At 40.4% G+C, this 22601-nt stretch overlaps 2 protein-coding genes across 2 annotated transcripts; both read left to right on the top strand.

Annotated features, from left to right (window-relative positions):
- Positions 1-440: 440 nt before the first annotated feature.
- Positions 441-1379, top strand: LOC136965360 (histone H2A-like). The gene has a single exon (XM_067259487.1). It carries the CDS (start codon positions 449-451, stop codon positions 833-835), a length of 387 nt encoding a protein of 128 aa, XP_067115588.1. The 5' UTR covers positions 441-448; the 3' UTR covers positions 836-1379.
- A 4236-nt stretch (positions 1380-5615) lies between these two features.
- On the top strand, positions 5616-10731 carry soul4 (heme-binding protein soul4). The gene is made up of 6 exons (XM_067259827.1): positions 5616-5691; positions 6969-7157; positions 7486-7571; positions 7853-7994; positions 8192-8375; positions 10012-10731. The coding sequence occupies exons 2-6, from the start codon at positions 6998-7000 to the stop codon at positions 10184-10186; spliced, it is 747 nt and encodes a 248-aa protein (XP_067115928.1). The 5' UTR covers positions 5616-5691; positions 6969-6997; the 3' UTR covers positions 10187-10731.
- The last annotated feature ends 11870 nt before the right edge of the window (positions 10732-22601 follow it).

The following is a 22601-nucleotide window of genomic DNA, read 5'->3' as shown; positions in this document are numbered from 1 at the left end:
TGGGATGCAAATGTATAAGGCACGCCTCCCGCTCTTCACAACGTTGAGGCGGGATCTCTTTCTTGACTAGCTACGCAAGTTAAACGCTCGTACGCTTCACCTCCCGCCTCCTCAACTTCCCTTACCCGGTCGGTCTTTTACCATACTACAGGACCTCTGTAATGCACTAGAGGGAGCGGAGTCCTTTTAAATCGGTTAAGGTTTGAAAATCCTCAAATCAAGTTCTCAAGCATAAGCGCGGAGCAGAGGAAAGGGCAGTCGGTGACAAGCTGGCTCATGAATGTGCGCGCGCATCGCCACCGGGAAAGAAGGAAGCAAAGTATAACCTTTCTCCGATTGGATAGGACCGCACCGACCTAATGGCCAATGAGATGCAGTTCTAGAGGAGTATATACATGTGGTGCGACATCCATATAGTATTATCTTTGAATCATATTGATAGTAAATCATGAGCGGAAGAGGCAAAACAGGAGGCAAAGCCAGGGCTAAGGCTAAGACCAGATCATCACGCGCCGGTCTCCAGTTTCCCGTGGGCCGAGTGCATAGACTTCTCCGCAAAGGCAACTATGCTCAACGTGTTGGAGCTGGTGCACCGGTCTATTTGGCCGCAGTTCTCGAGTACTTGACTGCTGAAATTCTTGAGTTGGCTGGTAATGCTGCCCGCGACAACAAGAAGACTCGTATCATCCCTCGTCACCTGCAGTTGGCCGTCCGCAACGACGAAGAGCTGAACAAACTTCTTGGAGGAGTCACTATTGCTCAGGGTGGAGTTTTGCCTAACATCCAGGCAGTCCTTCTGCCCAAGAAAACCGAGAAAGCCGTTAAAACAAAGTAATTTAGGTTACAACTGTCGCTGTCAAATCCCAAAGGCTCTTTTAAGAGCCACCCACTCGACTTTAAAGCGCAGTATGTCCATACTGCAAAGTAGGTTATATTAAGTTAGGTGACGGACATGAAAGGTCGTTGAGACGCGTTAATGCCGAGTCCTAAATAGATTTTACCGCAGAATGGTTATGAACAACACTGAACCATTGTTTCATTCAATTATTTAATTGTGTGTATTTAGTTTTGGCCCCTATAATCCTCCATACTGAACACCATAAACGCTTCCCCTATTACTACCCTTCAAATAATCATGGTGGAATGGAATATTATTGGTACCCATTTTCACAAATCTCTTGGGATGAAATGTAATTTAAAAAAATTAATTACAATTCCATGCATGTGTAGGGTAGTGTTTGTGTGTGCATGTAGTGTATTATTATACATATACTGGTACATATGTACTCGTTCCATTATATTCTTACCTTGTACGTGTAAAAATGCAGGGATGCAAGCCCATCAGGGGTGTGTGTACAAAATAAATGGGTTAAGTTTTCCACTCATCTCAAGAACCGGGCACTGCAAAATTCATGTGGGAGAGGGGAGAGGGAGGGAAGGAGGGAGCCACCTCCTGGAAATGAGTGTCTGCAGGTTGGGATGTCTGTTTAGTGGCTTTCAAAGGGTCTGGCTAGCGAACAGAACGACAATATAAAGTGGATATACTTTCAGATATAGATCAGTTAATTGTTACATAAATGAATGTGTTTACTGAATTCAAAACTGCCAGTAGCCTACATTGCAAATGTACACGCGCTGTATGTTGAATTAGGCCAAGGCTACAATGACAACTGGTTCAACCATTGTGCGTGTAATGACTGTTATGAATTTGAACAGAGAACCAATATAGTACATTTTTATAACATGAGCAATTTACAACGTAGGAAACATACAAATGAAGGCTACATATTCATTTGCATGAATGTAGGCTGCCACAGCATTGGCAATTTGACTAGAATAGATGTGGAGGTTGAACAAGTACTGTTGACAGAGAATTGGGTGTGCTTTGCCTTCGGCAAGGGCACAACCTTTGTTCTCTCACATATATCTTATTATTATTATTTTCCCACTCCTAAGGATCAGTCAATATTTGGACTACATAGAAAACGGCGGTGTCAAAATGTTCCTCTTGGTCTCGATAACGTTGCTTCTATTGGAATTTACGATCCGTTGCACGGTTTAAAGGCCGATTTATACTTCTCCGTTTTTACGGAGAAGGACACAGGGAACGCCCTCTCCGACGAGAAATTCCCTCTCCGTGCCCCTCGGAGAGCTCTACGTGCACCTCCTGGTTTTCCTGACTATCAGTCTGTCCGTCCGTCATTTTACGGAAACCCCTTGGCTGTGATTGGTCCGTATTAAGAACCTCTCTCATTTCACTAGAAGAGAAAAACTTAAAGGGACGGACCCACCTGCAACCGACGCAAGCAAGCACACCCTACAATTTCCCCAGAAATTGTACCCTTTCTAGTTTCAATTGTGATCTGAAAAATATAGGTACCAAAACCACTGTGAATAAATGTCATCACCAACTGCATCACGGGCACTATGCACTAGTAATAAGAAAGTAAGTGACTGTGAAACCTATGTAAAAGGCAGTAGCCTAACGGAAAAGTTGAAACGTCGCCTAATTAGCCTATATGTTAATCAGAAAAAGATTTACGAATCAATAAAGGAACGCATATTATGACCAGAGATAGACAGTTGTAAAACTGAAGCGCATACCTACCGAAGGATGTCTTTTACATTCTTTCCCTAAATGTCAAATACATTTATATATATATATATATATATTTTAATCAAATTAAAATGTTGTGCTTGTAAATATATTTTTCTGTTCATCGAGTAACACAACAATGTGTAGGCTATTCAGATTGTTTCATAATCAAGCTCAATAAATTAACATAATCAAAGCATATCTAACTGATTATTTTGGCAGGACAATTAACCATTTAGTTTATGATGGATAACATTTTATCATTATGTTAAATATCTAATAAATTATGAATCAATTTCTGAATACAAGTAAGAATCAGTGGCATGTTAAATGACAAGGGCACATGAAGGTACGTACAGATTCAGAATAGCATCCTGCTTGTAAAAGTGTCTGTACAGACTGAACCCCATACAAATCGTCATATACTGAAATTCAACTGTAACCCAAGCTATGCTGATGTCGTCATAGACCCCTTTTGTGACATCATCAAACACAGTCAGGAGGAATGTACAGAAATCCTGCACACTGAAACTTAGTCAATGGTGCTTTATGGTCTAATACAATATCAAGTTGTTTTGCTTAATCTCTCTTAGGTTGAATATAAAAATACATAAATAAAACTGAATAATAACATCAACTCTAAGAATGGTAAATAGTCCACCTTATTGCAGCATTCCACACCATATCAGACAGTATGCATAACAATCATTTTACTTACATATATCTTCTTTAGTTTTTTTTCTGTGCCTGCAAAAGCTCAATTCAAGATGACAAAGAAAATCCTATGATACCCTACATGGTCATTGTGAGAATTTTTCCTCATTGCAGCATCAAAAGAGTATAGATTGTGTCTATGAAGAGGCAACTAAATAGTCCAACCAAGTAGCAAACAAATCCTATGCATATGATTGCTGAGAAATACAAACGCATATAAGATACTGTACATTTGTAAAAAGAAAGATTTGAAATTGATTTGATATGCAAATACTACTAGTATTTGCATATCAAATTACTTTTGATATGCAAAGCTTTATATATATATATGATATATAAAAAGTACTAGTACTTTTTATTTTGTTTATTATGTTTAAATGTTCACTGCACCTGCCCACAAAGTAAATTCCTTGTTTGTGATCATTTACTTGGCGATTAAACACGATTCTGATTCTAAAGTTACAGGAAAATATGAATAGGCCTGTAAATATATACTTGTGTCGCCGCCATACAAATTATACTAATGGGTTTGCCACCTTGCATTTGGCCCATGCACTATTCAGCACATTTCTATTTACATTTACATTTAGTCATTTAGCAGACGCTCTTATCCAGAGCGACTTACAGTAAGTACAGGGACATTCCCCCCGAGGCAAGTGGGGTGAAGTGCCTTGCCCAAGGACACAACGTCAGTTGGAATGACCGGGAATCGAACTGGCAACCTTCTGATTACTAGCCCGACTCCCTCACCGCTCAGCCACCTGACTCCACTATTTGATTACAAATATGGAAATGCAAAAGTGAATGCACATGCTGTCTGTTTGACTAGAATAACTAGAAAGAGGTCACAGTCTGAAATGTATACCACGAGCAATGCACAAATGTCATAATTTCAATGAGATATCCTGCTGAACATATACCCACTGTTTAACAAGGCCCTGTGTGTAACAAACAGGGTTTGAGGGTCTTTTGGCCCCTACTCACCAGGGCCCAGGGTTGGACTGGCCGTCGGGAGAGTCTGGGAATTTCCCGAACGGCCGGTCAAATGGCCGCGGCATAATGCAAAATATATATATTATAATAATACACAGCCGTGGGCCGGTCTGCGTTTCAAAGTCCCGGGCCGTTTTTCAGGTCCAGTCCAGACCTGCCAGGGCCGTAGCCTGACGTTGTAAACAGTCGGGGTTTAACCCTAACTTTGCAGGGTTTAAACATACCACATTTACCCAAAAGGAGGGGTCCAATGTTCCATGTCAGTCTTTACATGTGTCAGTGCAGATAAACAATTTCAGATCAGTACATACTTCATTGGCCTCATCTGTGATCCTAACTACCCTGGTAGGCTATGAGTTGCTTGTCCTTCATACTGGTATATTTTTTATGAAGGTCTCCCATCTATCTCCAAATATAATGTTTCAGTATAGGATTATTTTATAATATGTTGGTGTAACATAGCCATTGTGTGTATAATGGCTATGTATATATATATATATGGTAATAAATCTTGCATTGAAATTACATTTGGCATTCCTTCCCTTTATAGTTTTTCTCCTGTTTCGTAGCACTAATGGTGTACCTATTATACTTTTTTTTTAAGAATCAGTAATCGTTGTATAGTTTTTGTCATCGCAGTAATATGCTTTTCTTACACTTCTAAACATATATGCTGGGTACATTTACAATTATTTAAATGGGCTCAAAGGCATGTGGAATGAAAGGTTTGTAAATTGACCACTTCCTACTTCTCTGCACTTTGGATTAAAGTGAATGAATTTGAATTGACACAGACACTGAAATTGGGTAATACTATTACGCTTACATCAATCCCATTCTTTGAAATCTATTTATTTTCTTGCTTTCTTTCTTGCCCTGCCTATGTCTTGTTTTATGCCTTATGTAATTTCTGATCCCCCCACCTCAATGCATCAGAGCTGTTCATTTGGGATGAGCTGACACTTCTTAAGCCCAATCTACCTGTCCCTTTCAGGCATTCTAAAACATTAGATCGTAAATATGCGACATTGAGGTAAGTGACAAAAAAGGGCACAAAACAGTTATGGATACTTCCAGAAAGATCTTGAGTCAGTACACCAAGCATAAAGTACGTATAATTGTGTCACATAGTTCAATGAACATGATAGACAGTTCAATTTACCAAGGTGGCCCAACCCGATAAAAGGGTATACCTCATGGTATACACCTCAAACTGGACAGTGAATTAAGTTGGCTTTAGCTGTGGAAAAAAGGGAAAATGTCCCTTTATTGTACCACGTGACAGTTTCGTACTGCGCAACTGCATGGTGCAGCGCTGTGTACCCTTTTGTTCCTGTTTTGATTGTAGGTCAGAGATGTTCTCTAGAACTCGTCTATTTCTTTAACAGGTAAGAATACCGCGGCGTTAACAAGACTTAGTTTAATAATACTTAAACGAATTAAGCCGTATTTAAGGCAAACGGTGCTTGCTCATATTTTGGGGGGAGTAGCCTACAGTTGATCTCGGCCATATTATTAACAGGTTGTCTGGCATAACACGTTACGTTATTTACAAAATCTTATCAACCAACAACGATTTAGAAACGTTTCCGTTTTTTAATTATTGAAGTTTAATGGACCACTGTTTAATGGCAACACTGTAAACCCCCCACTCCCTCAGCTAGCACTCTTCGTTAGTGTGTGCCTTGCATAGGGTGCCTTGTTCCTGAGTTGACCTACTTTTCTTTGTTATGGTGCTGTGTAGTCGGCATGTGCCTGCTCGATTACTCAGTAAATCATTCTAATAATTTATCGTAAAGTAGGCTAAGTACGGTGGCATGGATGTAGTTTGTTGTAAAGTGTAACCGATTAAGTTCCGTGGGGTTTGAGTATGATTTGTGTAGCCTACTGTATTCAAGTGGTTTGGTTAGGTGGGTTAATTGAGTTCAACAGATGCCAAACATTTCAGAAACTGCCTCATATTTTAAGTAATGTACATCTTTGCCTTACCTTGTTTATTCTTGCAACATCTGGATGTGAATACATTTGAGCAATTTGGTGCTATCGAGTTCTACTTTGCCACCTAAGGAGACTCCTGAGGAGGGTGTATGATGTTGAAAACCCTGACATTTTCGGCGACACATTAAGAGCATGGAAAAATAAGTATTATATTTAATGAATCAAATCAAATAATTGGACACCGACAGCCTGAAACTGTTCAACTTGTTTAACATTTTTATTATTGTGTTTTTTTGTTCCATGAGAGTCTTGTACAAAATCAGTAGGCTATCAGTAGAATTAATTAGTATGTAATAAGGTGATAGCATATAATAAAGTGGTGCAAAATAAAATGTGAACCAGTATAACAACAAATGAGCTTAGATTGCATGAGTGCAAAAATGCAGTACTAATAGGCCTACAGCGAGCCTGCTTCAGTAAAATGTACTAAAAATACCCTAACTATAAAACAAATGTATTGTTACACCTATGTTTCTCTACGAATGGTTGTTCCTTGTATTTCTATACATTTTTTATTTTGTCTACACATTGTTGCAATATACATAATTGCCACAAATCCCAATGTGCCATGTTAGAACTATGAAAATCATCATCGATATCATGTAAACATGACCTAGTTCATGGGCATAACACTTGTGTGTAACTTCTAATTTTTCTTTCTTTTTAGATTGCACACTTTCATGCTAGTCATCAGCAATGGCTCTCATCTCCCTGGATGATCTTGAAGGATTTGATGAGGAACAGCTGGATGATGACATCACAGACAATCCCGAGCCAGTGGGTGATGAGGAACAGGAAAGATTATACAACCACTGGCAGGCAGTCGCCAGCACACATCAGGTCTCTGTCCCTCAAGGTGAAGATGTTCACATTGTTTTTTGTCTTAACATCTATACATAACCTGAAAGGGTGTATGTCGCTCATAAAAGGAACCCATTTGAAGCCCAACCTGCTTTTTTTCTCCATAGGTTTTATTATAAACACTTTCTATGGGCTTGTGGTTTGTTTCCCACGCATGCCAATGTTGCATTGCAACTTCTGTAAAATATATCGCTTACAAAATGTTGACATTTCTGAGAGTATGACTCAAAATTAAGATAACAGCCTTCAACTGAAGTTACCAATTGATATTTGATCACTAATTTCGTCCTCAAAGAGACAATATATTTAACCTTGTTCCCTAGAAATGACCGGACCAATACAGGAAATGACGAGGCGGAACCAAGAGCGGGAACCGGTGCCATCTGTCACCATTTCTCGACATGAAAAGGTACAGCTCTTAATGTGCTTATCTGATTTACAGTTCAAAAGCCATTATGTTCAAAAGCCAAGATTCCATTTTTCTCGTGTGCACAGTGCATGGGAGAGACATTTCTCCAAGTTATGGGTGGGTAGTGTGTATTTTTCAGTGGGTTTGAATTGCATTTTGGTGTTAGCCTCTAAATGCAAAGCAAACAAAGGTCTTACCGGCTGTGTGTTTTCTTTGAGAAGCCATTGGAAATCTCTACATTTGGAAAACGTATTTGTGCATGTGTGTCATTTCCACTGCAGCTTGGCGAGGTGGTGTATGAGGAGAGAATGTACCCTGCCGGACACTGGGCCTGCGTCACAAAAGGGGAGAAACTGTATGAACAAAGCATTTCCATGGGTTTCATGAAACTGATGCGCTTCATTTGCAAGGAGAACTCGGCAGGTGTGTATTGTATATGTATTGTTTAGCACAATTTCAAAGAGGCTAATAGAGGCCCCAATATTTCAAGTACTACATGTTGAAAATATAGAAGTAGAAAGACATGTTCAACTGGAATTCGTCCGTTTTCTTACACCATCAGTCATTTTGAGACAGTTTTCACAAAGACTCTTTTATAACCTATTTTCTCATATAAACAGGACGCTACCTTGGGATGACGGTGCCTATTGTAAATAATATCCATATCACAGAGGATGGCTTTACTTTTAAGAAGGACATCTTGACAGCATACTACCTTCCTGCAGAGTTCCAAGCCAACCCAGTCCAGCCCACTGATCCGGACATTATCATTGTCCGCAGGGAGGCTTTTCGAGTTATCACCCGGTAAGGGATAATGCCCGACGAGGTGTACAATATTACCTGATAATGGACGATGCTGAGGCGTGAACCGTCCGACGCGCAGCTTCCGCTGAGTCCATTATCAGGTGATATTGTACACCCATAGACTTATATTTAGTAGACACAGCTTCTTTTCTCTTCGAAGATGGCGTCCCCATTCATTTCTATGAAAACATTTACATTTAGTCATTTAGCAGACGCTCTTATCCAGAGCGACTTACAGTAAGTACAGAGACATTCTCCCCGAGGCAAGTAGGGTGAAGTGCCTTGCCCAAGGCCACAACGTCATTTGGCACGGCCGGAAATCGAACAGGCAACCTTCAGATGACTAGCCCGATTCCCTAACCGCTCAGCCACCTGACTCCCGAGTGCTCAGTGACGCAGGCGAGAGTGCGAAACGGACCGCCCCATCTTTCCAGTTCCGGCTCGTCCGGTCATGCGCAGAACAATGGCTCGCCTTTTTTCTAGCTCCGAAACTCGTGCACGCTTGCAACTAGCTGTACACGTCATACTTTGCGACAACCAGTCGCGAGCGTGTGAGCTAAGGCATTGCATTGGCAGAATGGGGTACAAGACTGATCAAGAAGCAGATACATCATGTGAACTTTACGAAAATCAATGTTATTAGTACTGTATAGTATTCCTTTCACTTGGTTTTTAGAAAATATAGGCCTATTCTAGATGGACATACATTCCACATACGACTCAGACTCACCAAATATACGTTGTTCTTTTTGCTTCGTACTTATTTCAGACTCTTTGTACAGGCTCATACTATGCAGCCAGTGCAATAATTTAGAACGGTGAACAGACAGTTTTGCTGCAACTACGTAGTAGGTGTCCGGATATCACCGGGAAATGGACACCCCTGCAGCCAATCAGAATCGAGTATTCACCCAGACCATTGTATAAGGCTAATTAATTGCCAGGCATACCAACCACTCAAGTCTGTGGCCCAGTTAAACTGTGCTATGTAAAAAATATATACACATAACAAAAATTAAGATTTCTTAAAAAATAAAAAAATAAAAGTTAATACAGTGTTTGACATAAATCTATTTAAACTATTGGTTGTCTCTTGTTACAAAAGGGTTCTGTATAGTACACTTTGATGTAAAAAATAAATAAATAAAAAGTGTAATGTAGGGAGTCAGATGGCTGAGTGGTTAGGGAATCGGGCTAGTAATCAGAAGGTTGCTAGTTTGATTCCCGGCTATGCCAACCAAATGATGTTGTGTCCTTGGGCAAGGCACTTCACCGTACTTGCTTCGGGGAGAATGTCCCTGTACTTACTGTAAGTCGCTCTGGATAAGAGCGTCTGCTAAATGACTAAATGTAAATGTAATATTCACTGAATCCAAAATCCAAATGAAAAACAAATTCTAGACATTGAGAGTTGTATGGGACAATTTGACCTGGAAGATGTGGGTTGAATTCCTACATCAGCCTCATACAATGGTCCTGCGTACATACAAAGAAATGCCAAAAAAACTCAGAACCTTTTGACAGTTACTGTCGGTACCTACACATATGAATGGGTTTGACATGGGTTCAACTCAAATACACAAGGAAAAAGCTTTCTCTTTGTGAAAGGTGTATAACAAATGACTTGCTTCCCCAGGATTTTCTATGGCACGACCACAGAGGAGACCATCACACAGCAGATCAACATGCTGTGGGAGATACTGGGCGCCACAGACGACGTGCACCGAGACTCCTACATGGTGGCCGTCTACGAGAACCCGGGGGTGACCTGCCGCAGGAACGAGATCTGGTTTATTCGTCGAGAACCCTAAAATTGTCCTGAACAAGTCCCCTCTCCTCTATTGTTTGTCCCCTACATACCCCACTCCTACCAACCCCTGTCAGCAGCCAATTCCTAGAAGGCAGCCTAGTATTGGAGAGTTTAGATTCATAAGGAAAAAGTATATTTTGGGTCTGTTATACTTATGTTTCTAAAAGGGTGTATAGTATATCAGGAAAGTAACTGTAAAGAAAGAAGTAATTTATTAATCACTCTATTAGGTTTCTATGGAAGCCCAAATCAAGACAGAACTTCTACTGCCTTTGTGATGGTCATTTTCAATCATGTTAAATAAATAAATATGTGTTGTATTTAGGGGAAAACATCGCTTTGTGCTATTATGCATTGTATTTTTGTAAAAGTTGATTATTTTATTTGTGGCTTTATGTATAAAATAATATTAGGAACATCTGAAAGAGAAAAATATAGTTATAAAGCAAACTGTGGTTTTATTCTTCAACATGAATGACAATTCTGCTTGCTTTCGATGCCTTGTTTAAGTGAACTCAAAATAAAGCTTTGGATTGTTGTGAACAAGCAGCCTTTGTTGAATCAGTCAGAAAGTAAGTCAGACTTTTCCCGTCCTCAACATTATGGAAAGTATTTTTCATTACGTATAATTTCTCACTTTTGAGTCGTATGATAAGTATTATAGTGTAAATTTGATAACATTTACTCTACATTATAACCTTTCTGGATGGTATAACCCCAACGTGACACACTTTTTAAAATCACTGCTCCTATCACTAACTACTATAGAAACAAATTTGCAATGTCAGCAGCAGACCTGTACAACTCAAGTCAATCAATTTCTCACAATGCATAAGCTGTCTGGTATGGATCTTCAGTGTTTACAGGGCCCACTATGTTCAGCTCACTCCAGATGTTCAGTTGCTGCTTTTCTTGTGAAGACTTACAAGAACCGCAGTGATATTAATTTAATATTTTGTACACTAAAACTTGTTCAGATTTGTAATTAATGACAACATATGTCACATTAACTAAAGTGGGGGGACGGTGACGTGAAGGTGCCTTCAAGGCTGTATGTGTTAAACCGAAACCTCTTTCTTATGACTTTTAACGCACTTCTGATGTCCTAGAGATAAAACGTTTAGAACATTTTGAGCTTGTTTAAACGTTTTGAACACGACTTGGTTGGCCGAGCCTATATCTTGTGCTATATTGGATAGCTAACCTATGTGAGATAGGTTATATGCAGATATTCTTGATCGGACATATATTTAAAAAAAACTGAAAATAAAAAGGTAAATGTTTACCTTTATAGTGCCTCCCATCCCCTACACCCCCTTTCTTCCTCCCCTTCCCCTCACACCGGAAGCTCCGGATCCAAAGTGGGAGCCAAGGAAAGCGCTGAAGAGAACTTAGCTTTCATTGAATAGTTTACTTGTTCAATTACGGTGTGGACACTGAAATGAATCGCATGCGGTGCAATCGTTTTTGAGATGTATTTGCTTTAACATTATTGTTTTTTTTATTTAAAATTGCAATATACTTCTCGAAATGTTAAGGCATCATCATCAGTGGACTACTACCTACTACAACAAAACAAAGCAGTCATCTTTTTTCTTGCTCTAGTCTGGGGGCTAGTCAAGTTTAAGGGAAACACATTTAGACTTTTTTAGCTTTAGAAGACCTTATTTGGGAGCTTATTTGCTCGCACAAATGATTTGAATGGGTCAGAATTTACTCGTTGGAGAAAGCTTTGGACTCGTGTCTATGGAATAGAAATAGCCTACTGAATGGAGACCTACATGAAATCGAGGAGCAAAGTTAAGCAAGAAATGCCGCCGACAATGACTACCGCGACTATGTTCACTATTATATTCTTCATTCAAGGTAAGACCTTGGGGGCTACAAACTAACATAATGTTGGACGCTCTTAATGTTAATGTGTTTCTGTATATATTTAGATGAATGTTATGTCGAGATGAGACGCCTACCTTGAATCCACACCGAAACATTATCTTTAGGCTATGTATGAAGCTTGAGATGCCCATCTTGCTTGGCACGACATAACAACGGCAAACTGTTGATGTGAATGTGTTTGCGTTAAGATAAGAGTTCAGTTAGAAGAAGAAAAAACGCATTTGACAATTCCAATTGTCTCAATAATAGAACGCAACACGCAAATTATTTGGGGATGGTGTTAAGTATAAGGCTAGCGTCACCACTCCACCCCAACCAATACAATAGCCAAGAACATGAATAAAATAGAGGGCCACTGGGAAGCATGGTATGTTGCAGCCTTCTGTATATGAACACTCTTGTCCTGTACAATCTTCATACTGTGACTCATGTATTTTGTTGTAAATGTCTTTACATTATTTATAATGACACTGCTTGTGACTGAAATACATGCCACCCTGAAAGTAACTTAAATATGTTTTATTTGTAATTCTTTTTATTTTATTATTATTATTAATTAATGCGGAATGTACTGGTTTGATCATTTCTGTGGCGCAAATTAGGTGCCAGTTTGTCCTTTTGGGCCATAAAGGCTTATTGCATCTTTGAAGCGTTATCTCCATTTTAATCAGTGCATGTTAGCTATGGTACATTTAATCTATTGCAGGCTAGAAGAAAGGTTCCAAGTTAAGCTAAATGGATATCGCTTGAGCTCATTTACTTTGTTTTTTTCACAAAGGTCTTGTGGCAATAGAAACACATTCATCTTGAATGTAGAAATAAAATGTAAGTAAAAAAAAAAAAAAAAGACAATGGATTAGTGTTTTTGAGACAGGGAGAAAAGTGTGTGGTTGGTTGGGGGTTTGCAGTTGCCCTCAAGGTCTGTGGAGGAAATTGCACAACATTTGAATGGAAGTAGTAGAGATAAAAGGAGCATGGTCAGAGACAATTCACAGGTAGTTGAGGAGCCCTGCTTGATCTTTAGAACTCAAGGTGGGCCCATCTCCTTCCTTTGTCATGGAAATCGCCATCGGTCTGGGAAGCAGACTTTGAGACCCTTGTTGTAATTGCAAAGTCAGAACCAGTGTCATTTTACACACAAAAAACGTTTCTCATGCCTCACATTTTGGTGTGTTTTGGGATTTTAAACTAGACTGTTAAAATGTGCCTTCTAGATTTGATCTTTATAACACTACATGGAAACTGCACCCAGTCCTACACCATTAGTGTGTTATGGGTGGATTGTTTACAATGCTAACACATTGAATTTCGTTAAATAATACAGAGTTTTTATTATTGGACAAGTGTGGATTACCTTTCACAGTTTTGCTCTTGATGAAAGGGCTTGATTGCTAAAGTGGTCCAATAGAACATTCTCACTAGAAAGTACTAATGTGTTTCAATAACAGTCCCAAAGAAGCTTGGCCTGCACCTCCAATATTTTGTCTTTAGTGTGTTTATTTTTGTGTGTGTGTGTGATTTAGCTAAAACCTTGATATCAAGGCTACCCATTGGAAATAAAGGACACTGTGGAAGATTACTTGAAGGAAAGAGCAACTAAAATGTGTCTTGAAACACGTTCAGGATTATGCATGATGGAACGTTTGTTCCCCGTCTTAACTCCTTTGAGATCTCAAAGGGATTTGGAACAAGCCATAGTTATATGTTCGGGGAAACCATTGTTCTCTTTTGACATGCATCTGGCAGCTTGGCTTTGATTATAGACAGAAGAGTGTTAGTGTTGTAGTCCTAAACAGCTAGATAGGGGCAAATCCTTGTTCAACAATCATTTACAAAACTTTAACATGGGGTCCCTTTCTTGTCTATTGGTACCAATTATGGGGTTTGACATAAATTGTTTTTGTCTTCTCAGAAAAGGTCAGTATCCTTCTGAAAATATTAATATCTCTTTTATATACCACCAATTGTTAACCGTTCCCTAATGGTAAGTGACGACATTGTCATGCTATTGGTTAAAGACCACCACAGCTATAATATGGGGTTATGCTGAGCAAGCATGCATGATTACCTCAACTGACATCTTATTTGACTTGAAAGAATACATTTAACCTAGTCTAAACTAATTCAAAAGAATTTCGTAACTAAAATGGCTATGGATTAAAAACTCCCTCTATGCCACTCAACTGTCACCTAACTTTGTGCAAGAACGCAGCTGCGCCAAATGTTTGATCATAACCTTAAAGAGCTCTTGAACCACAGCCTGGTGGATGTGTTGAAAAGTGTTTGTGTGTAAGTGCTAGTCAAGATGTAGGCCTGCCATAGTTGGTATACAAGCCACTGTGTACCTTTTTTACATTATGCTAAGTTATTTTGGATTCCAATGCATCCGTGAATGCCATGCCGTCCGCCATGGCTTGTTGGCAGTGAAGTGTCAGGGACTTTGCAAGGCATTGGAGAGTTGGATCATCAAATGTCAAGTAACCTCATATGGGGTGTCACCCACTAATGCCACACAATGGAGAAACTGGTCTGTCGGGGTATTATGAGTTAATTGATCTTCTACTGAACCCACATGAACAGCCCAAGTATACTAGCATGTTTTAGTAAACTTTTCAGAGCATTTTTTGTAATGAACGCAGTTCATTGTTTAATGAGGCAGTCCTTGGTATGTCATTTAAAAAACAACATCGGCAAGTATCTCATACTGAGGCATAATTGGGTGCCTTAGAATTTCTTTCTCCCATTTTCAACCATGTGTGGGTTTACTGGCTTAAAGTTATATTGAACTTTAATTTCTTCAAGAGGGTCTTGGGAGTCTTCTGAGCATTTCCTTTGAACAGATCTGACACATGGGTTGTTAGCAACAGTTAAGGCTTAGCCTACACTATTAACAGGCATTTTATTTTTTGCTTTCATTCAGCAAAACACTTCTATGCATACTAAACCCAGTCTGAAAGAAGTCTTAGTATCTTATTTTTATTTATTTTTTACTAACTGTTACCCAACATCATCATTCCCTACTTTCAGTGTCACCATTCTACAATGATGGACTTGCCCTTTGAAACTAAAATGAGCAAGATATTTGGCATTTGCCAGAAAACCACAGGCTTTAGTACTTACCAGAGCTGTGCTGATGAAGATGACAGGCTTCTCTCCTATTTGTAAAGTATGTTGCAATTTCACAAGGAGGCATTGAACTATTCAAGTGTTGCCCCTGTTGAAATAAAGACTGAATTAAGTTAAATTTGCATAGCTAGCCTCGCAGAATAAGCATTCAGGCTGCTCCATATAGGTTCCAATATGTGAGATGATCTCATCCAGGAGCAAACTCCTATGCTCTGTTTGCTTATTCTGATAGTTAAAATGGCATTATCTACTCTTTGTGGGCCATTGATTTAATATTTCACTTTCATAGTTAGTTAATTAAAAAAAACATCTCACCTCGTGCTCAACCTTTTTATTGGCCACATTTCTTGTTCTTTCAGATGTACAGACATAATTTTGGAAAGGTTTGCCTCTGACCACACTAACTTTCTTACTTCGACAGTCCTGTTTGCTCATTTGCCCAGTTCAACGGCAATGCGATGTGAAATTGAAAGGAAAGCCACAAGATTACACGAAGCCCAGACACGAGAGAGCCAATCAAAACACCCCCCTCTGGTTGTATATGGGGCAAAGCCAAAGCTGCTGAAAAGCCACAAGCATCATGGGGAAATCTATAGAGATTCACAAGAGTGCAGAGGTCAAATGTTACATTAGCACAGCACTGGAGATTGGAATTTCCAAACCAAAGTGTACCACCCAAGAACCAAAGTTTTTGAAGAGCTTGCAGAAAAGCGTAACTTTTTTCCCTCCCGTAATCAATTTTGTGCTCGATTTTGTAGCTTTTGTTCAAGCTTCACGAGATGTCTCTGAAGAAGCATTTTAGATCGATTTCTTGTCTGTCTGAAACCTTGAAAGGCTACATGGTAACTCCTGAGCTCCATGCAGACAACAAGTGGTTCTTGTTATAAGATCGAGATTTGGGTGTAATTAAATTGAAGTCCACATGCTTTTCATTAGACTCTCTCTTTTCCAGAGCTGTATTTAGAATTCCCACAGCATTTCTGAAGCATCAAAGGCTTTCAAGATTTGATGCAATATAAAAGTAAAGTCCTGTGGAATTTAATGTTTGATAGCTTGAATCTCATTATGCATGTTTCCCTTTTAAGTACTAGATCATTTAAATGAGGACATTTTAGTTGTCTGACAAGCCTTTCAAGACGTGAGGTAAGAAGAGTTTTCCAGATCGTCTCAGTGAGGCTTCACACACCATCCTATGAACATTTTCCATCCGTTCAATGATCTCTGCTGTCGGCCTCCCTGATTGTTTATAGAATTTTGTCCCTCCCTGTGTGCCGTAGGGTCTGTTTGTTTGTCAGGGGCTCCACACTGTCTGCGGTACACAGCAGTCACCCACACCGCTCGTAGCGTGAGGTCCATTCCGCCAACAGGCTCAGGAGGCGGTATGATGGGTGTAGGGTAGGGGGTCAGATTGGGGGGGGGGGGGGGGGGGGGGAGGAATCCCACCACAAGCTGTGCCCCCCCCCCGCAGGGAACAGCTAATTGCTTTGCATTCCAAATCTCACACAGAGAAACAACACACCCCTGGATGGAACTGCCAAGTCTGAGCAACAGCAGATGCCAGGTCATGAAATGTTGGAGAAGAGAATGTCAATCCGAACTGCATTGGGTTCTCTTTTATACATATGGTCTACAGTGACCTGTCTGAATTTTTATGAGTTCTGCCAAGTTTAGTGGTGAAATAAACCTGACTAAACCCTAATACATTTAGATTAGGTTTAAACTCGTTTTCTGATTCAGTGAAACATGATAAAACACCCAAAAGAATAACAGTGTTTGGCTGCCACTTTTTGCCCAATGCCCATTTCAGGTTTTGTTGATAAGACGTAAAATATACTAGGCTACTTGTTATTGTATCCCAAAGCCAGACAATATTTAATCACTTGTGCGATAGCTCAACTTGCATAAATACTGATGCTTCACATTGGTGTCTGGAACCCTTGACTCAAAGCTGTAAACTTGGCCCTGACCTGAACCCTAACTACCTCAACAGGGGGTGGCCTCTCTGAATGCCCCTTCAATTACTCAGAGGCACAAAAAGCAAGCTTCACAAATCCCTTAATTTCTCCAATGCCTCCAAGTGTTGAATTTCTGGTTTTGTGAATGAATGCCTACCCCCCACCCCCCATAATGGATCGAGCCATGCTTTGGGGGATGTTGTAAATCAACCTACTTGTCCACTGAGGGACAATTAGGAGCTTGGGTGGGGGTTGTGGAGGTGGCTTAAACAGTGAATGAACATCTTCTCCACACAGTAGTTAACTCAAAGTATTGTCCCAGATGTTGCCTTTAGCCGTCTAGGCTCTTTCCTTTTTTTGACAGTATCCCCACCACCCATAGCCTTGATTAAGGTCAGACCATTTTTTACCTGCTGAGACCCAGCTATATATTCAGGCTTTAATAAAGCGGTTAATCTATCCAGAAGTCCCCACCTACTAGTAAGTTCAAGATGATGTTATTAATTTACAATTGGGGGAGGTCTGAAAAAAAAAAAAAAGATGTTGCTGAGTCAGTGAAAATCCCTTCAAACTCGATTTAAGCCTAAAATGCCCTATGTCATCTTTCCAAGCTGCGTTAAGATGGTGAAACCCCAGGGAGGGGGTTGTGGGGATGTTTTGGGGAGGAGATAGTGATCCACAGCCAACAGCTGTGCCCAGGATGGGGTACAGAAGTTCACTTGGGCTAAAGGCTCATTATCGAACTGCGATGCAATCTCTAGTCATGCTGAGTGTGATGACAGCAAAGTGCAGAACAGCTGCAGACTCAAAGCAAAGAGATTCCTTCCCTTTATTGGATGCACACATCACTGAAGTTTGCTTTTTGTTCTCTTATTTTTTGAGCAGAATGAGTTATAAATTATTAGCCTCTTTAAGGCTAATTAATTTTCGTGAATAGAAAAGGGCACTGTAAAATGTTTCTGTATTTATTTATTGTTTATTGAAAGAGAGAAGACACAATTATTTTGATAATGTCCTGTCAGTATTTGATTGAATCAGGTGTTCTTTGGGCTCTATCCAGGAACTATTAATCCCAGTATCAGAAATATAGATACTGAATGAGATCACAATGACAATTGATATGCCTGCCTAGCTTGTCAGATAGCTTTGCCATCTGTCCCACAAAACAGCATTGCAGTTATCTAATGTTTCCCAGACTGGCGTCCACTCCCTGCTTTCTTTCAGCCCAGGTTGCGTGTAGGAGTGAGTGGTTCCCCAGACCTTTGCTCTTACAGTACTGCTGTTGATTGGGCTTCGAAACCCCAGCACATATCCACCCATGACACTGTTTAGTTTTGAGGGGGGGTTGTATCAGTTGGGGCACCTGTTTGATGGCGTCCAGCCTGACATGACGGCCCTTGCTGAGGTAGCAGCTGCACAAACACCCCACTTCCTCCGGTCCCTCCGCTTTGCCTTGTGAACCCCCCTTCCTCTCACTCCCGCTCGGACCCCCTCAGCTTCCATCTCAGAAGTGACTGTAAGAGGAGTCGCAGCTGAAGTACTGTCACAGTCCCGGGTCTTGGCAGCAGTTATCCATGGAGTGGTCTAATATAATACTATTCAACACCCAACAGCCATACAGCAGGGTGACTTTATTGTTGCAGGTCTTGGTCCTGCCATGTGATGATACAATGTCAATGGAAGACTTTGTTAATTACTATCCTGTAGTCCTTCATCTAACATGGGTGTTAGATGTTTGGTAAATATAAGAAAAAGGCTTCTGAATGTGCATACCTGTTATTTGCACACAGAAAGAAATGTAATACACTATGTTGATCTATACTCACATTGACTGTGTCAAACAGAGTCAATTGATGTTAGGAGGTGGGAATACATGTAGCCTATATTCGATATTTTACAGAAATTATATGACTGCTTTACAAAGCCACCAAGATGCAATTATATATAGCCATGTCATATAATCATGTCTCATCTCGTTAAGTTTGCCTGATAGACAGTGGTCATCTATGCCTGCTTGCACATAATTGCTTGGAGCTCACATGTCCTCACAAGGCAGTCATGAGTCGTTTTTTGAAGCCCCCTTGCCCCCTCCCATCCCAGACTGTGTCCAACGGGTCAAACCAACCCTGGTCATATTTCACAAGCTGGCTTTGTTTTAACCCTGAGCTCGGAGCAATTTTACTGCTTGGTTCCTTAAGAGGACAGGTGGTCCAAATCAAGCCTGGGGCGGTTGTTGAATACTCGCCTGTACACATCCTTGGACGCATGGAGTCATCTGAACTGTCTCTGCCGCAATCACAATATGGTAGAGCATTTGGCTAAGTATAGTGTTACACAAGGGGGAAGACCACAGTCCCATTGAATGTCCACCCCCCTCCCTGTCATTCTATAGGTACCATAGTGGATACTCTATAGTTTGCTCCTGCCGTGGTTTATCCTAAAGTTTATCCTTCTGGTCATCTTCTCTTTCGAAGGGGGCCTCTGTCTTTTGCTATGGTGGCATGGACATGAAACCGTTCCTCTTCTTGCCTGGCTTGCCCGTACCCTCAGCACGCATAGGGTGGTCTATGCATCTAGTAATGAGACCTACTAGGTATTCTGAATGGGAGTAAACCTGAAACAAGTCACAGACCCACGTCTCGTAACCTAGAGGGTAGTTTACCACTCTCGGTCAAAGCCTGTCTTTGTAGACTAGCTGGCTCTGTGGGAAGAGGAGAAACCACCGTTTTTTCTTTTTTAAATATATATATATATATTTTTTTTTACTCCTACAGAACAAACTTGAGCTATTGGTTAGACTGCACTCTAATGAGGTGAGATGATTTTTATGAGTCTGCATCCCTAAGGTAACAAATAGTGAAATATGTCTGGATGCACTTAAAATATCCTGCAATGATTATAAACTTATACTTCATTTATTTCCACTCAAAATGGTGAAATTAAAATGCCTTTATATTAAATTGTACATTTTGCATATCCATGCACGTCAGCCTATCCAGTAATTTACCTGGATAATAATAGGGTCATGGACTTTGTCTTGTTTTGCTGTTCTCTGGACTGAATATCACGCTTTAATGGCTGTGATTCATGCAGCAACATGCTTCAGCTGCAGTTGGTGTCATTGGCTTTGCTTACATGGTGCCAGTCCAGCCCCTCTGCACCTACAGGCATGAATACCACCTTTGTCGCCCTCACACTACAAATTCCTGCCTTGGAATCCAGGAAGAGGTTTGGGAACGTTCCAAAGATTGGTGCTTTTGCTAAGGCAGGGCATTTCTCTTCCAAAAGATCTGTAAAATGGCTGAAGTATGCTTTACTTGTGAAAAGTTTGTTTTATTTCTTGACATAAATCTTATATGAGAGGTTATTCTGTAAATGTGGAAAGTTGTGCTTTGCTCAATTAAAGGCATTGCTGAACCTAGCACCAGATGACAGTTTGAATTTAAACTTAATATAGCTTTAGTCCTGTTCATTGAACATGTACAATGTATGTTTATACCAACAATTGGAATAAGGGAACCTTAACATTTCCAGAAACAATATCTTCATTCAAATGATGGGTTGCAACCACATGACAGACACCAAACATGAGTAGCTGTTTATTTCATTTTTGTCCGGCAAACGCATTTCCTCCATGTCAAGCCAGAGAAGACGTCGGGACTATGAACAAAACCTTTCGCCCGAGGCCACGCAATATCAAACCGGTTTATTTTCCTCTGGAAGAGAGGGAAAGCTGCTAACATGAGAACCTTCTGAACTGACCACAACTTTTCATGGGGAGGAGGCCAAAAAGGGTTTGTTTGTGGAACCACATGCATGGTCTGTCTTCCTGCATTGTCTCTGGTCTGTGTTCAAGAATGCGAGCAGTTGACATGATTTACTTGGTGGTTAGGAGCCATAGTGGGGTACGGCTTTGTGGTCGCTTGTTCTTGTCACTGCTGAGGATGAAAGGACCTTTAGGTTTTCTTTTTGTTTCTGTGAGATCTGAGTTTAACTTTTTTTTTTGGACCGGTTCCTTTCTTTTATGTCTTAGTTTCTCTTCCTTATACCAGCATCCACTCGTCAACCAGTCTCTCCTGTAATGTTTCCTTTTACTTTAATTTCCATAAAGGATGTCTGTTCAGCCCACAAATAGTGGGTGTGTTATGCAATTCTATCTTCAAATCCACTTTTCATTCTGTCTCGGTGCTGAGTACCCTCTTGGCAAGTCAGATGTCTGTAAGCAAGTGTGAATAAGCCTTGTCTTGCAGTCATGCACTAGTTGATGACCTGTGACCTTAACAGATAGCTAGATGAATTGATTTATTTTATGCAAATAACAAAACATTGTTATTTGTCATTGCAATATTTGTGTACATTAATGTGTTTCTTGGCGGATAGTTAACAGCTGACAGAAGATCTAATTCGACTAGGCAAGGAATGTGACCACTGCTGAAGAGAATGAAGGAGGATGCTACAGGATGTGGGAGAATAGGTGCAGGGTCATAGACATGAGCCTTGAGGGCATTGTTTTTGGATATGAAGTACACTCCTCTCCTTCCTGGAGTCTTTTAATAGATTTAAGCAACGCGAGAACTACAATATGCCACTCGAACACTGTTGTGTAGGAGGGTGGAAGAAGTTTGGTGTTATGCCAGGAAAGGACTAAAGCAAGGTATATGAGGTATCGCAGGAACAGTTTGATTAACACTCAAAACCACTAGAGGCCAATTTAAATCTGTTTGTGAGTCTTGAGTGTGTGTGCTGGTCAGTGGCAGGATGCCACCTCAGCAACTGGACAAAAAATGCTAAATTTGCCAAAACCATTCATTCATCCTTTAGCTCATGACAACTCGACTTGCCTACCACACACACTCTCACACTCTTCTCCAACTCCATGGGAAGCAGATACTTCATTTCCCAGTCTCCAGTCCCAGACTGGTCCAGGCCCAGCATGGGCTTCACTTTGGACGGGGCCCCCTAGTCACTGGAGCGAGACAGACAGGCAGACTATACCCCTGTCTGGAGGAATGGGCCACTCTGACCCACACCTCAGACAAGCCCTGTCAATCATTTTACCATCACTGGGGCTCCATTCAACATCTGCAAAAAAATAATATCCTATTCATATGCAAATGTCACTTAATTTGAGTGCCAAATAATTGGTAGACGACATAAGAGAATGTAAGATAAGACTTTAATGCCCCCGGAGGGACATCTGCCTTGAACTCCATGCTGCAGTTTATTCTGTTAAAAAACATAAACATCAATCCGTACACAATACAGATATATAATTCACATATACAATACATATTCAATTCAATAGATGGGTAATTCATACAAAATAGCCTAGTTCAATTGATGACGACAGCATATGACACAACACCATATGACACGAGCCCTTGGCCCAGAGTTTTACTTGATAGCATTAAGAGCCTTGATTGATGCATGGTAAAATTT

Source organism: Osmerus mordax, chromosome 21 (genome assembly GCF_038355195.1).
Source record: "Osmerus mordax isolate fOsmMor3 chromosome 21, fOsmMor3.pri, whole genome shotgun sequence".
Classification (NCBI taxonomy): domain Eukaryota; kingdom Metazoa; phylum Chordata; class Actinopteri; order Osmeriformes; family Osmeridae; genus Osmerus; species Osmerus mordax.
This window is presented reverse-complemented; position numbering and strand designations above follow the sequence as displayed.